Genomic DNA, 14651 nt, shown 5'->3' on the forward strand with positions numbered 1-14651 from the left:
ACAGTCAGAGACTCTTGTGCATCGCTGCTTTATTACTTTGGCTACTGGGGGCCCCAGCCCATTTTCCCTATGAGCTCCAAACTCTGGTTGGGCTGAGTTCCCTGGAGCCTCTTCCCTTGGCGCTCAAACCACCGAATCAGGCTGCGGTTCTGGGGGTGGATGCAGACCCTGCGTTGAGACAGGTGAAGCCTGGGAAAGGAAAGGTTCAAAGCCACGGTCATAACTGGGGGGATGAGGATGAGACCCAGAAGTTAGAGGCAAAGGCCAGATGAAAACCTGAGTTGGCATCAGAATTAGCAATTGGGATGGGGTTGAGATCAGCATCCGGGGTTGGGACTGAGGTCAGAGTCAGGGACAAATCGGGGCAGAGTCAAAACTCACACGTAGGCCTGGAGGTGACAGTCCCCATCAGCTTCCTGAAGTTCCACTCGGATGACCCTCCTCAGTAGCTTGTTTGGGAGTGGCTGTCGGTAGAGCTGAGTACAGCATGCAGTGCTAAGTGCCAGTGGCAATGCTAGAGGAACAGGACCGTGTGTTCAGAGGGCTTCTGACCCCAAACTCCATCAGAAGGCTGGAGGCTGGGCTTCCTGGGCCCCTTTCCCTCCATCCCATTCACCCAAACCTGGGCCTTCTAGACCCCTACTCACTCACCTCCTCCAGGGTCTGGGCTCAGGAACAACAGGAGCAGCAGGAGGCTGCTGGTGGGTGAGGGCCCCTTCATGATGCTCAGCCTGGATACTTCCTTCTCTCTCCTCCTCCTTCCCTACCTTTTATCTGGGTGCCTTTTATACCTGGGGCACCAGGTGAGTCAGCCGCAGGTGAAGATGTATTGCTCATCTTGTGACATTCCTGGTCTCTAATTACCACAGACCCCTCCTTTTTTAGGACTGCCATTTTCCATGGGCTCCTAAGTCCTGGGCAGAGACGCTAGGGAGATGGGTTATGCACATGGGGGCTGATGGTACAGTAGGGGGGCAGAGGATCCACAGTGGCATTCAATGAGGACATTCAACTCATACCTGTAGTTACGCATTCACAGTCACACCTCAGTCACTGGATCAACCTCACATGGTCAGACAACCCCAGACAGAATCATACAGCCCTGGTTATACTCAAAGTCCCACTCCCACACCATTGTTTTTTCACAATCATCCCACCACACAATCACACTAGCACACCCAAATTCTGATGGGGGCACTATGGGTAGGGTGGGAGCACAGGGCAGGCTGGCACCAGCTTGCTTTCATTTTTCCCTCCCTGTTTCCTGTCCTAGCCTGCTTATCAGCAGACATTGATGGGAATGGGTCCCAAAAGCAGACCTTTTGGCTGAGTCGTCGTCTCACCTGGGCCAGTCACATTCAGAGTGAGAAGCTGGGAGAAGTCCCTTTTGGGTGGTAACGCGGTGCCTTGGGGATAACTGAGGTGGGGGTTGCTTTTCCCAGGAAGATGAGACAGAGAAAGGATGAGGTAGATAAGAGCGCACATGAGGGAAGATCAAAGTTCTTTGGTGCCAGGTTGCTGCTGTCAAACAGGTAAAAGACCCAAGAAATCTTACCTTCCTGTTTTTGCCAAGTCCTGTTCCAGAGATGCCAGCCTCCTACCAGCAGGGGCCTGGGGCTTCCAGTCCTTGACTTTTTGAGACATCAGATTCCAGAGCTCAATTATCTCTCCTTTATTCTACTCAAATTCCTGTTTCTCTCTATTGTTGGCCTGGAAGAATGCACCCCTCCCCCAACCAACCCTTACACCCTCTGCATCCCATACTCTTGCTAAAACCCCAAGCAGCCATCTCCTTCTTGTCCCTTCTCTTTTAATCCTGTATCCAGCCCTTACCTCCTCTTCCCCTTAATCCCTCCACTCCAATGCAAAACTATGCCTCCTCTTCCTCCTCCTGGCCTTTCCAGGAAGCTGGGACCAGCAAAGGGTGGGGGCAAGCTGCTAAGTTTAGTGCCCTTGGCACCTTGAAGAATTTCCCACTCTTGGTCTGGAGATTTCAACCCTCCTATCCTGCTCTCTATGTGAAACATAAACTGAGTCATAACCTAATAATCCAGCCCTTATCTGGTTGTTTCAGGGATGCTGTCTGCAACCTTGTGCTCTGTGACCAGCTACCTACCCTCTATGGGGCAGGCCTACTCTTGGGACAGGGACTGACACTTCCCTGGGCATCTTCCTGCTGCACCAATCAGAAGGAACCATCAGCTCCCAGAATAGGTACTAATTCCCTCCCAGGCTGAACAACTTGAGCTTCTCCTCATGCTGCTGTCCAGGTTAGGGCTCAGAGGTCCTTCCCTGGAGTCTGTTTTGTGGATATTCAGGAAATCTGAGTATCCTGAGGATTCTGAGGTTTAGGTCCAGGGTTGGACAGGGTGCTCCACTTTGGTCAGGGTTCTTGATGCAGACATTGTGAGGAAATGCCTCAAGAGCCTGCGTCCATTCTTGAGGGTGGCCACAACCCAGAGGTCACTCATCTTGGAATTTCTAATACCAGAGGCCTTACAATCTTTCACCCACCCTCCAGTCTGGACTTGTGCCCCAGAGCTTGGGTGCAGCCGCTAAGGCACATCATCTTGTCACAAATCTTCATCAGCTGGCTGTCTGTCACACACTGTGTAGTCTTTCCCAGACAAGTCAGTCCAGAGGACTTGGAAGGAAGAAACCAAGTCTTCCAGGTATGTACCCATCTCTCCCCTCTGGCTTCTCCAAAGACAGGGCCAGCTATAGCCTGCTATGGCAGGGTCGACCCCAGGCTGAAAGCCAGCTCTGCCCCGACTCACAAACTGAGCTCTCTCTTTAGCTTAATTCTTGGTGCCCTCCCTGGTGCTGGGAGGAGTCCCTAATTGAAAGCAGAGACTCCCCTAGGAGTCCCTGACCCTTCATCACTTTAGGAACTAGTGGATTTCAGACCAACTAGATGACAAGACAGACAAGGAAGGTAGGGAGCAGGGGCCACTAGGTTCTCCTAGGGAGGTAACGTGCGGGACTGATGCCAAGAATCTTTGTACTTCATTTATTTATTTATTGGCTGTGCCATACTGGCATGCAGGATCTTAGTTCCCAACCTGGGATGGAACCTGTGCTCCCTGTGGTAGGAGCACACAATCTTAACCACTGGACCATCAGGGAATTCCCTGATGTCAATTATCTTTAAACTTGGGATCAGACTGGAGGAGCCAGTAGCTGGGGTGTTAACTGTAGGAAAGTTCTAAGTCATTCCCATATGGCAGGCTGACAGCACAGCTTCTATGAATCTTTCCTTCCTCTCACAGCCTACTTCCTACAACTATGGACTTGAAAAATATTTTAGATCCTCTCCCAGGAGAAGATTCTTCAGACACTTGGCAAAGTCCTGTCTAGGAGGAAGGTGGCAGCAGAGAGCTGGGGTTGTGAGAATTTAGGGATGCGGGGATCAGGTTGGGAGGAGGACTAGGTCAGGATTATTCAGTTCCCTCCATACAGGGCACTTAGAGTGATGAGTGTATGTGTGGCGGGGTGAGGGATTAGGTGGTGGAAGGCAGTCATTGATAGTAAGGGGGGTTGATTCTGATGAGGGACCCTTAGGAATAATGGGAGCCTGTACACGGAGGGGCACTCTATCAGGGAGAGAGACCCTGTCTAAGGGAACAGCCGGCGTGGAGACGGCTCCCAGCCCGAAGGGCGGCAGCGGCGGCAGAGTCAGGAGGGCAGCACGGTGGCTCTGGTTTAAATCTTTAATGCACCGGCTGGCTGAGCAGTGGCGGCAGGGGTGCGGCGGGGGAGGCTGCGGCCGGAGCGCTGGGGAGCAGTGCCCAGGCCGCTTGACAGACAGCTCATCAGGCCCCGCAGAGGCTCCAGCTTCTGCTCCCGAGGGTGCGCCGAACTGTGGGGCGACCCGACACTGGCATGAGATGGGGCGGGGGCTCCCAGCTTCCCCCCGATCGGTTCTCCCGGACTGAACTTCGCCCATTCCCCGGGCTGGTCCGCGGTATCGCAGCCCCCTCACCTCCGCTCCCTTCGCCACATGCGCAGCCAGGGGAAAAAGTAGAAGCAGCCCCAGTAGATCCTGCAAAGAGAAGGCAGAGCCGGGCGGGGCGGAGCGGGGCTGACCCCACAGACTCCGCCCCTTGGACGCCGGGCCCCTCTCTTAGAAGGCTCCGCCCCGCCCCCTAGAGGCGGTTCTCGATAGCCCACGCCCCTAAGAGGCCCCACCCCTCCCGTTCTCCCGCCCCCAAAGAACACGCGCCCTCCCCATCCCCCAACCCCGGAGCGGTTTAGGTTCCTCCTCCGCAGAACCCCGCCTCCACTCACTCCTCCTCCGCCTCCAGCGCCACCTCGTATCTCCTCAATCCCGACATGTCCTGGGTTCCGAACGTCTCCTGGGGAGCGGCATGATTGGATCAAGAATTCCCCAACCCCGGGTCCCCTGCTCTGTCATTCTGTGGACAAGACTGACTTGTTCTCGGGTAATATGAGACAGGTGCCCTGGGAAGACTCGGGACAGGGTTGAAGATCTGGGAAGCACGAGACATTAAGGGATTGGGAGGTCGGTCACCTCGGGGGCATGGGGCATTTAGGTGGATAGGGCTTGGAGGTCATAGGGCCGGGATATTTGGGGCCCCGGGTGAGGATTTTCGGGGGATAGGGTCACCTGCAGGGGGGCTGAGGGGTCGGCGCAGCCTAAACGCCCACCCTCCCTGGCTCCACCCCGGAAGCAGACCTTTACGTTATGTCACAGTGACAGCGTCATGCTCTAGGGGTGGGGCTTACCTATTACCCGGAAGGGGCGGAGCCATAGCGTCTCTTCGAAGGAGGTGGAGCCAGAGCCTATGGCTAAAGCGGGTAGGGGGTGGTATGGGGAAAGTCGGTATTTACTGCTAAGTTATAAGTATGGAGCCAGATTTTGGAGCTCCACCCTGGGAAGACGGAGACCTCAGCACCAGGCAGCAAGAAAAGAGCTTTGGGACTCTGTCCTGTACTGTTTTACCAATCCCCTCTCCTCTCCATCTTGGCTTCTGCTCTGACAGTTGCCTTTCTTGTCTGACTCATTCTATATATGATACTGGGCAGAGGAGGAATAGGTCTCCAGAGAGGGCCCAGTCTAGACAGGGCAGGCTATAGGAATACTTGTTGACTGAGTGGCATGGGTCAACAGCCCTTCCTCTCTGAACTGAGACCTCGTTTCCTGAGATTTTTGTTCCTGCAGTCATAACCAATATTTATTTAGTGACTACTCTGTGCTGGGTAATGTGTGTGGGCATGAGGAAACAGCAGTAAAGAAGACAGGCACAGATTCTGCCCTCAGAAAGCTTATCATCTGGGTTGGACCTGCACAGGGTGGGGTGGGGGTCAAAAGAGACAATAAGATCACATAGAGGAAGCTAACTGGCTGGGGGCTGTAGAGGCTATTTGACTAAAGGCAGGAAAGAGTGTGGGAGGTTGGAAATAGCTGCCCTAGTTGGTCTGGGGAGTCTGGAAGAGAGCCTTGTGGCTGGACAGTATGGGAGAAAATGACCAGAAATGAATGAAGTAAAAGTTCCCTTAAGCTGAAGTGTGGAGAATGAATTCACCGCTCCTCTTCCCACCACCCCACACTCTTTTTCCCTCTTGTACCTATCTTCGCCTGCTTGGACTACATACAGACAGGTGACATACAAATCCACTGATGCCAGTTGGAAGTGTTTCTGTCTGGGCGTGGAGAAGCTGTGCCTCTACCACACGCATCCTCACTAACACTTGCTCTCACCCCCACAGTGACACTCCTGCCCTGCCACAGCCGAGTCACGTCTGCAGGAGGCCTGGACCCCACTGCTTTGGTGATTCACATCCCTTCACTCAGATGCAGGGCCCTGTCTATTGTATAATAATTTGGCCTTTGTCCCTATTCCTGAAAGGGAGACACTAAATCTTTGGAATATCCCAACTAATACAAGTTCTTTGTTATTTGTGAGCCCCTTGGGTCACACCTGAATTTATGCTAAGAGACGAGGTGACTTGGGATAGAGGCTAGTCAGCAGAAAGACCAACCATATCATTGCAGAATTGAGGCTTTGAGCCAACCTGGCTGGGGAGATTGAGTTATGTCCCCAACAATTCATTCTTGCCTATGTATGAAATCTCAATAAAAATTCTGGACACTAAGGTTCGTGACCTTCCTGGTTGGTGAACACGTACTGTTGGTGAACATGTACTGTTGGTGAACACGTACTGGGAGGGTGATACGCCCTTTGTGTCTCCAGGGGGAAAGAGCATGGGAGCTCTGCAGTGAAATCCTCCTTGTGTGTCTTTCCATTTGGATATTCCTGATTTATATTCAGTTCAGTTCAGTCGCTCAGTCGTCTCTGACTGTTTGCGATCCCATGAACCATAGCACGCCAGGTCTCCCTGTCTACCACCAAATCCTGGAGTCCACACAAACTCATGTCTGTCAAGTCGGTGATGCCATCCAACCATCTCATCCTCTGTCATCCTCTTCTCCTCCTGCCCTCAATCTTTCCCAGCATCAGGGTCTTTTCCAATGAGTCAGCTCTTCACATCAGGTGGCCAAAGTATTGGTGTTTCAGCTTCAACATCAATACTTCCAGTGAACACCCAGGACTGATCTCCTTTAGGATGGACTGGTTGGATCTCCTTGCAGTCCACGGGACTCTCAAGAGTCTTCTCCAACACCACAGTTCAAAAGCATCAATTCTTCAGCTCAACATTCAGAAAACTAAGATCATGGCATCCAGTCCCATCACTTCATGGCGAATAGATGGGGAAACAGTGGAAACAGTGGCTGACTATTTTTCTGGGCTCAAAAATCACTGCAGATGGTGATTGAAGCCATGAAATTAAAAGATGCTTATTCCTTGGAAGGAAAGTTATGACCAACCTAGACAGCATATTAAAAAGCAGAGACATTACTTTGTCAACAAAGATCTGTCTAGTCCAGGCTATGGTTTTTCCAGTGGTCATGGGTTGTGAGAGTTGGACTATAAAGAAAGCTGAGTGCCGAAGAATTGATACTTTTGAACTGTGGTGTTGGAGAAGACTCTTGAGAGTCCTACTTTATTAAAAACTAATTGTGAGTATAGAACTTCTGAATTCTATGAGTCATTCTAGTGAACTCTCAGATCTCAGTTTTAGAACCTCCTGGACTTGTAGCTAGTTAGTCAGAAATGCAGGTGGCCCGAGGACCCCACTTGTTGCTGGCATCTCAAGCAAGTTTGTTGGGATTGTGCCCTTAAACCTGTGGAATCTAACACTAGATCTGGATGGTTCGTGTCTAAATTGAATAGCAGTTGAATTGAAAGAGTTCCTGGGCTTCCCTAGTGGCTCAGTGGTAAATAATCCATCTGCCAATACAGGAGACACAGGTTTGATTCTTGAGTCAGGAAGATCCCCTGGAGAAAGAAAAGGCAGCCCACTCCAGTATTTTTGCCTGGGAAATCCCATGGACAGAGGAGCCTGGCGGGCTACAGTCCATGGGGTCACAAAAACTCAGACAGGTCTTAGCAACTAAACAACAACAACAAGAATTGCTAGCAGAATACCTTTCCACTGAATACACTCCCCACTCTCTCCATCTGTCTGGGTGAACCTTTTTTCCCTTTCATAACTCGCTGTTCCCATAGCTTCCCTGTTCCCATTTCCCACTGCTTGTCTAGCTCTGAGAACCTCAACATGCAACTTTTTGGACAAGGGAAGGGGACTGAATTGCCCTATTAAGGGAAGGTTTGCAGTGTCATCCTCTTGAAGGTATTTGAACATCAGTTTTTTTTTTTTTTAATTTTGGTTTTGTTGTGCAGTTCCTGACCAGAACCAAACCCGTGTTCCTGCCTTGGAAGCTCAGAGTCTTAACCACTGGACCACCAGAGTCTCTTGAACTTCAGTTTTAAGGCTAAAGGTCAGAGCTTAGTTCAGAATTAGAGATCAGAGCAAGGGGGGAGGGTGCCTTCCTCTTTCTCAGGTTTCTCCTCACTCCCACCTCTTCTCTGTGGTCCTAAAATTACTGGAGTGGGAAAGATGGCACCCAGCTGGTCCCCTGGATTCCCTGAGGACAATCACAAGTAGCAGGTTAAGCCTGGAGAAGGTCTTCTCCCAGGTGTCCCTAAGCCCATCACAGTGCCTACACATCCATCGTCTGAGACCTGTTCCTTTCTTGGCTGAGCAGGGCTAAAGCAAAGGTTCTTTGGAAGCAGGTCCAGCTCTCGGGGCGCGAGGGCTCTACCTCCTGGCCCAGCCAGTACTGTCCCTCTCCCCCACCATTTTCCTAGGCTCCAAGCTGAGCCTAGGAAAGGAGCATAAGGAAGGAGCAGCGGAAGGAGCATAAGGGCAACTTGACTTCGAACACCCCCTTCTGCCATGACTTCCCTATCCTCGGAATTGGGAGGGGATTTCTGAGGAGAGGGGCTGGTCAATTCACTGAGACACGAGAAAACTAGAGATGAGGATGGGGAGCAAGTGTTTCCCTAACCTGATCAGAGGGACCCAAGAGACAGATCAGAGGAGGAGACCTCTCAGGAGACACTAACTGTGGAGTACTGTTTTGTTTCCCATTCCCAGTCCTAAAGCACGTGATGTGACAAACCTAACTGTGGGCCCATTTTTGTCTTTCCATCTTCCATCCATCCATGTGTCTGTATGTCTCCCCATTTTTGTCTCTTTATTCTCGCGTCTTGCCTTTCATCTATCTTTTCACATCTTCATCTTCATTTATTCATTTGTATGTTTAAACACTGGAAGGACTGATGCTGAAACTGAAGCTCCAATACTTTGGCCACCTGATGTGAAGAGTCAACTCATTGGAAAAGACCCTGATGCTGGTAAAGATTGAGGGCAGGAGGAGAAGAGGGTGACAGAGGATAAGATGGTTGGATGGCATCACTGATTCAATGGACATGAGCTTGAGCAAACTCCAGGAGGTCATGAAGGACAGAGAAGCATGGTATGCTGCAGTCCATGGGATCGCAAAGAGCTGGACACGACTTAGTGGCTGAACAACAACAATGTTGAACCATTAGCCATCTGTTAATACATTCATTCATCTGTCAAGTTATGGTAATAATTAATGTTTGTTGATACTTAAGTGCCATGCACCATGCTAAGTGCTTTAAAATAATTTCCTCATGGCAGATCTCTGAAGTAGAATGCTGTGAGTGATATTTTTGTTCATGCAGACATTTTCTATACTCCTTTTTCTGGCTTCTTTAGAGCATTTCTCTCTCACTTCATGTGGTCCTGGTGGCTTTGTCAGTCATAGTGTTCTGACCAGAGTACCTCATTGCCTGGCCACTGTAATATATTGAAAAACTGAGTTTATGTCACAAGCACAGTTCAAAGCTTTGCATGAGATTTGATGTTAGGAGAAAGAGAGCCTCTATTTTGGATCACTTACTATACAGATTTAGACTTGAGGCTTTCAGTGGCCATGTTTTCTGCTGCTATAAGATAACCTGTTTATAACAGGAATAAGGCCCCCACATAAAAAGGATTAGAGAAAAGTCAGGTTAAAAGATGGAGAAAACATCATTTGAATCCCTGAGTCCAACCAGGGCTGAAGTAGACTAAATCTTAATCTGTGATATGACGTATTTAACTTTTTGCTTAAGCTACTTTAAGTTGGGTTTTGTCATTTTCATCAGAATGCCCTGGATAATGATCATTATTATCCTCATTTTACAGATGAGGAACTAAGACACAGAAAGATTAACTTGCCCAATGTTTCACTGCTTATAAATGGCAGAAAACTGGTACCTATTTGGAGCAAAACTCTGCTACACTACCTATATATGTCTGTCCATCTGTTTGTTCATCCATCCATCTATTGATCTATCCCATTTATTTATTTATCTGGTCATCCTTCAATGCTAAGACACCAAAGGCAATAAGACTTGTTAACTCCCATTTGAGGCTGGGTTTGGATCAGAGGTTAGCAAACCTTTTTGATAAAGGTCTAGATAATAAATAAGGTTTTGCAGGCCATACTGTCTCTGTAGCCCCAAAGTAGCCATAGACAATACGTAAATGATTAGGCATGGCTATATTCCAACAAAGCTTTATTTACAAAAACAGGTAGCAGGTTGACTGGGCCATAGCTTGCCAATCCCTGATCTGGATCAGTGGGGAAGATGCATACAATTCTGTCATTGTTGGGAACATGAGTAAGGAATGGAAACCTATATCCCTTGCATTTGCCATTACTCATGTAGTGGAAACAACAGAATTTTTTACTCAAACTCTTGTATTTGAATCCAATTTTAGAACCCTGGACAGTCAAGGAAATGGGATCTGTAAAATGGGAATAATTTGTATCTTGTGAGGTAGACCATGTGCCTGACTCACAGTGAGTGGGTGCTCGGTGGTGGTTAGGTCCATCCCCCTTTCTCATTTATCACCTCCCATGAATTACCAGTATCAGGAGGCCTCTCTGTTTTTAGAATGTCTGGAATGCGGTAGGGATAGTTTAGTCTGGCTTGCTGAGCTCAGGAGCTTCTAAGAATGAGCTTCAACTTCTAAGAATGAGCTTTCATGCAAGTTATATAGATTAAGCTCTTGCATACTCCAAATTTCTTTTTAGTAGCTCTACCTCAACTATTTTTAAAAAATAATTTTATTTATTTATTTATGTATGGCTGTGATGGGTCTTCCCTGTTGCACTTGCTTTTTTCTAGTTGTGGCAAGTAGGGGCTACTCTTCATTGTAGTGCACTGGCTTTTTATTGCGATGGCTTCTCTCCTTGCGGAGTGTAGGCTCTAGGTGCATGGGTTTCGGTAGTTGCGCCTCAAGGGCTTAGTTGCCCCGCGGCATGTGGGATCTTTCCAGATCAGGGATCAAACCAGTGTCTCCTGTATTGGCAGGCAGACTCTTTACCACTGAGCCACCAGGGAAGCCCGTACCCCACCTCTTAGCTGCACTATTCCAAAACTATAACCAGCCTGCCAGTGCCTAGCAAGATAAAAGGCTGTCTAGCCAACAGTCCCCATTGGGACTTTCCTGGTAGTCGAGTGGTTAAGAATCCACCTGCCAATGCACGGGACACAGGTTCAATCCCTGGTCTGGGAAGATTCCACATACTGCGGGGCAGCTAAGCCCATGTGCTACAACTACTGAGCCTGCATATCTAGAACCTGTGCTCTGCAACAAGAGAAGCCATAGCAATGGGAAGCCTGAGCTCCACAACTAGAGAGTAGCTCCCACTCCCCACAACTAGAGAAAGCCCACGGACAGCAAGGAAGACCCAGCGATAGCCAAAAATATAAATAAATTAATTAATTAAAAAGAAATACCTTCTTTTATTAAGTCCACAATTCAGGTTATTACCCTGTTCCCCTGGTAGCTTTTTAACCTTTTCCTTCCAAACAAATACCTTTCTCTAGGAGGAAAGATTATGTCCATGTGTGTTTCTGTGCCTGCTCCCATGACAGTGTGTGTGTGTAATAATGTATGTGTGTCTATATGTGCCCTTGTGTCCGCATTGTGATTATGTACTTAAGTGTCTGTGGTGTGTCCTTGATAGATGTGAGTGTTTGGCTGTGTGACTGATTATGTGCCTGTATATGTGTGTGGGTATGGACATATGCGTGTGGGTAAAGGTGTCCCCACCTGTGTGTTCATGTGTATGTGTGTGTTCTGACTGTTTAATCCATCTATTGACCTCACACTGCCTGCAGAGGGCATCAGTGCATAGGGAAAGGGGGTGTGAAGCTCCTGGCCTGAGTGCCAACCTCTTGGGGCCTGCAGAGGGCGTCTCATGTACAGAGAAAACGGAATGTGTGGCCGTTGGAAGTGGGGCTCTAGCCTGAGGAGCCTGGGCCCTCTTTGTTCCAGAAAGAAGCTGGAAATGAGCAAGAACTCAGATGACTCAGCTTCTGGAAGTTCCTGATCCTAGGAAGGGGTCTGCTTCACCGCCCCACCCTTATTCTCCAATCCCTCTATCCCTGTCCAGAGGGTCCCGGCCCAGCCTACAGGGCAGAGATGGCCCTTTAGTTCGAGTGTGGGTAGATGTTGCATAGGACTTCTGGAGGTGACGGTACATCAGAAGGGGAAGGGAGTCTTGAGCAATAGTGCACCCTCCTCCCCTGCCTCCTGCCCTCAGGAACTTCATGTAAAGCCCCTGCCAGGATTTCCTGAACTCCCGCTCTCTTTCATTTTCTGCAGTTTGGGCCACTCTGGGCCCTAGGGTTTCTGGGCTTGAAGTGAGCTTTCTCAGAAGATGTGCAGGAGACAAGGGTCTCTGAAATCAAGCAGAGGGTGGCCTGTGTGGCTGGTGATGAGCCTCAGGGTTGGGAGGACAGAGGGAAGCCAGGAGAGGCTACGCAGAGGAGGGACCTCCACAGACCTTTGAGGATGGGTGAGGCAGGAGGGAGGACATTCCAGGCAGGATGAACAGCAAACAGAAAGGCTAAGAGGAGGGGTGGAGTTTGTGATCAATCCTGATGTGGGTGAGGCAGGGGAGGGCGAGTGGTGTGAGAGGCTATGTATGTGGGGAATAATCCCTGGGGTACTGGGCACCTCCTGGTGATGCCATGTGGTCAAAGTTTATGGAGGACCCTGAATGACCTTAATCAGCGAGGACCATCAGGGGTTAGTATCCTTTGGGTGTGATACTCTTAACAGGTATAGGGACTTCCTAGGTGGCTCAGTTAAAGAATCTGCCTGCCAATGCAGGAGAAATGGGTTCGATCCCTTGGTCAGGAAGATCCCCTGGAGTAGGAAATGGCAACCCACTCCAGTATTCTTGCCTGGAAAACTCCATGGACAGAGGAGTCTGGCAGGCTATAATCCAAAGGGTCACAAAGAATCAGACTTGACAGGGCAACTGAACACACACACACACACACAGCAGGCATAGAGTGTCAACCAGCTGAAGTGGCAGTTGGAGATAAAGGGAATAAATCGTGGAGGAAGTGTGGTAAACAGAATTTAAGATTCCTCCTTAATGGTGTGTATGCCCTGTCTGATCTCCTCGCTTTGAGGGAATCCTCTTGGTCTCTTGACCTGTGAATATGGTGGGATATCAGTGATGTGGTTAGGTTATACTATATGGCAACAGTGAAGGGATTTTGCAGATATAACTAAGGACCCCAAATTAGTTACCTTTGAGTTAGTCAAAAGGAAGATTACCTAGAACTAGTTAGGTGAGCCCTTAGGAAAAGTGTCCAGAGCCAAGAAATAAGAAGCAGCAGCAGAAGCTCTCACTTTACCCTTGAAGAAGCAAACTGCCATGTTGTGAAGAGGGCCATGGAGCAGGGAATTGCAGGCAGTTCTAGGAACTCAGGGCTTCAGTCCTAAAACCACAACTGTCAACACCCAGTGAATTTGGAAGAGGACTCAGTCAGAGATGAGATGGCAGCCTGGCTGACACCTGAGATCAGCCTGATGAGACCCCGAGCAGAGGACCCAGTTAACCTGTATCTGACCGTTGGCCCACAGAAACTGTGATATAATACATTTGGACTGTTTGAAGCTGCTAAATTTGTGGTGATTTGTTACACAGCACTAGAAAACTAATATAAGAAAGAAGTAATAAATTCTAGTTAAGCCCTAGGACTAGTTCCAGAACTCCTGACTACAGCTTTTATTCATAATTCCTTCCTGGCTTTGAAAGTCCCTATTTGTTTAACTGACTCCTATTTTCTTTCATCCCCCTTTATTCCATTCTTTTTTTAAAATGAGAGGTTTCTTTATCTATTTCCTTATTTATTTACTTTACTTTTGGCTGTGCTGGGTCTTCGTTGCTGCGTGCAGGCTTTCTCTAGTTGTGGTGAGTGGGGGCCACTCTCTGGCTGATGTGCATGGATTTTTCATGGCTTTCCTTGTGGAGCACCGGCCCTAGGGACCATGGGCTCAGTAGTTGTGGTGTACGGGCTTAGTTGCCCCATGGCATGTGGAGTCTTTCTGGAGCAGGGATGGAACTGGTGTACCCTTCATTGGCAGGTGGATTCTTTTACTTTTGCCACTTTATTTTTTTAATTGAAGGATATTTGCTTTGCAGAATTTCGTGGTTTTCTGGCATCCATCAACAAGAATCAGCCCTAGGTACACTCATGTCCCCTCCCTCCTGAACCTCCTTTCCATCTCCCTCCCCATCCTACCCTTCTTGATGGTAGGTTGACTCTTAACCACTGAATCACCAGGGCAGTTCTATTCCATTCCTGAATACAGGTTGTTGTGGTGATATTACTACCACTCACGAAGATTCAGGTTTGCTTCCCCTCCTGGCAGGTGCTTCCTTGAAGCTGGGCATGGGTGTATGACCCACTTTAGCTGGTGAAATGTGTGCAGAAATGATGTGTGTCATTTGTGGATAGGAGTGTTTAAGGGAGGGTTCCCCTTGCTGTTTTGCCTGGCTTGAGTCATCATGGAAGCATGCGTTGATCTGAAAGAAACGGTCAAGGGATTGAAGCAGCCTGGAATGTTGCACTCCACCACATGGAGCACAGCTGTGCTAGAGATTGCCGAGACCCACCGCAGGCCTGGTGTGTGGGTGGAATAGGATTTTGTTTTGTTCAGCCACTCAGATTTAGATGTCATTTGTTATTGCAGCATCACCCAGCCGATCCTGGCCAATCAGGTGTGCTGCTGGTGATCACCACTAGTAGAATAGGGAGATGGGATTATAGCAAAACTAGAGGAGGGATGGATGTCATTCTGAGTTCTTGGGTTTAGATTTGGCTTTTGCTGTAGGATGA

At 49.0% G+C, this 14651-nt stretch overlaps 2 protein-coding genes across 2 annotated transcripts; both read right to left on the reverse strand.

The window, feature by feature from the left end:
• Positions 1-41: 41 nt before the first annotated feature.
• Positions 42-1348, reverse strand: CCL27 (C-C motif chemokine ligand 27). Its single transcript, XM_055427713.2, has 3 exons — positions 652-1348; positions 382-514; positions 42-189 (listed from the first exon to the last, which is right to left on the reverse strand). Exons 1-3 carry the CDS (start codon positions 719-721, stop codon positions 42-44), a joined length of 351 nt encoding a protein of 116 aa, XP_055283688.1. The 5' UTR covers positions 722-1348.
• Positions 1349-2996: 1648 nt separating this feature from the next.
• On the reverse strand, positions 2997-4680 carry LOC129556961 (uncharacterized). Its single transcript, XM_055427344.1, has 4 exons — positions 4628-4680; positions 4288-4355; positions 3983-4042; positions 2997-3859 (listed from the first exon to the last, which is right to left on the reverse strand). Exons 2-4 carry the CDS (start codon positions 4332-4334, stop codon positions 3703-3705), a joined length of 264 nt encoding a protein of 87 aa, XP_055283319.1. The 5' UTR covers positions 4335-4355; positions 4628-4680; the 3' UTR covers positions 2997-3702.
• Positions 4681-14651: the final 9971 nt, after the last annotated feature.

This window comes from Moschus berezovskii, chromosome 7, assembly GCF_049115385.1.
Source record: "Moschus berezovskii isolate FMDL1 chromosome 7, NW_MosBer_1.0, whole genome shotgun sequence".
NCBI classification, from domain to species: Eukaryota; Metazoa; Chordata; class Mammalia; order Artiodactyla; family Moschidae; genus Moschus; species Moschus berezovskii.

Excerpts from the sequence above, each read along its gene's own strand:
- LOC129556961 (XM_055427344.1), bottom strand. The coding sequence starts at position 4,334 with ATGTCGGGATTGAGGAGATACGAGGTGGCGCTGGAGGCGGAGGAGGA. Across the intron at positions 4,043-4,287 it reads GCGCTGGAGGCGGAGGAGGA|GATCTACTGGGGCTGCTTCT; the intron begins GTGAGTGGAGGC and ends TTCTCTTTGCAG. Across the intron at positions 3,860-3,982 it reads ATGTGGCGAAGGGAGCGGAG|TTCGGCGCACCCTCGGGAGC; the intron begins GTGAGGGGGCTG and ends GTCGCCCCACAG.
- CCL27 (XM_055427713.2), bottom strand. The coding sequence starts at position 721 with ATGAAGGGGCCCTCACCCACCAGCAGCCTCCTGCTGCTCCTGTTGTTC. Across the intron at positions 515-651 it reads GAGCCCAGACCCTGGAGGAG|CATTGCCACTGGCACTTAGC; the intron begins GTGAGTGAGTAG and ends CTGTTCCTCTAG. Across the intron at positions 190-381 it reads TGTCACCTCCAGGCCTACGT|GCTTCACCTGTCTCAACGCA; the intron begins GTGAGTTTTGAC and ends TTCCTTTCCCAG.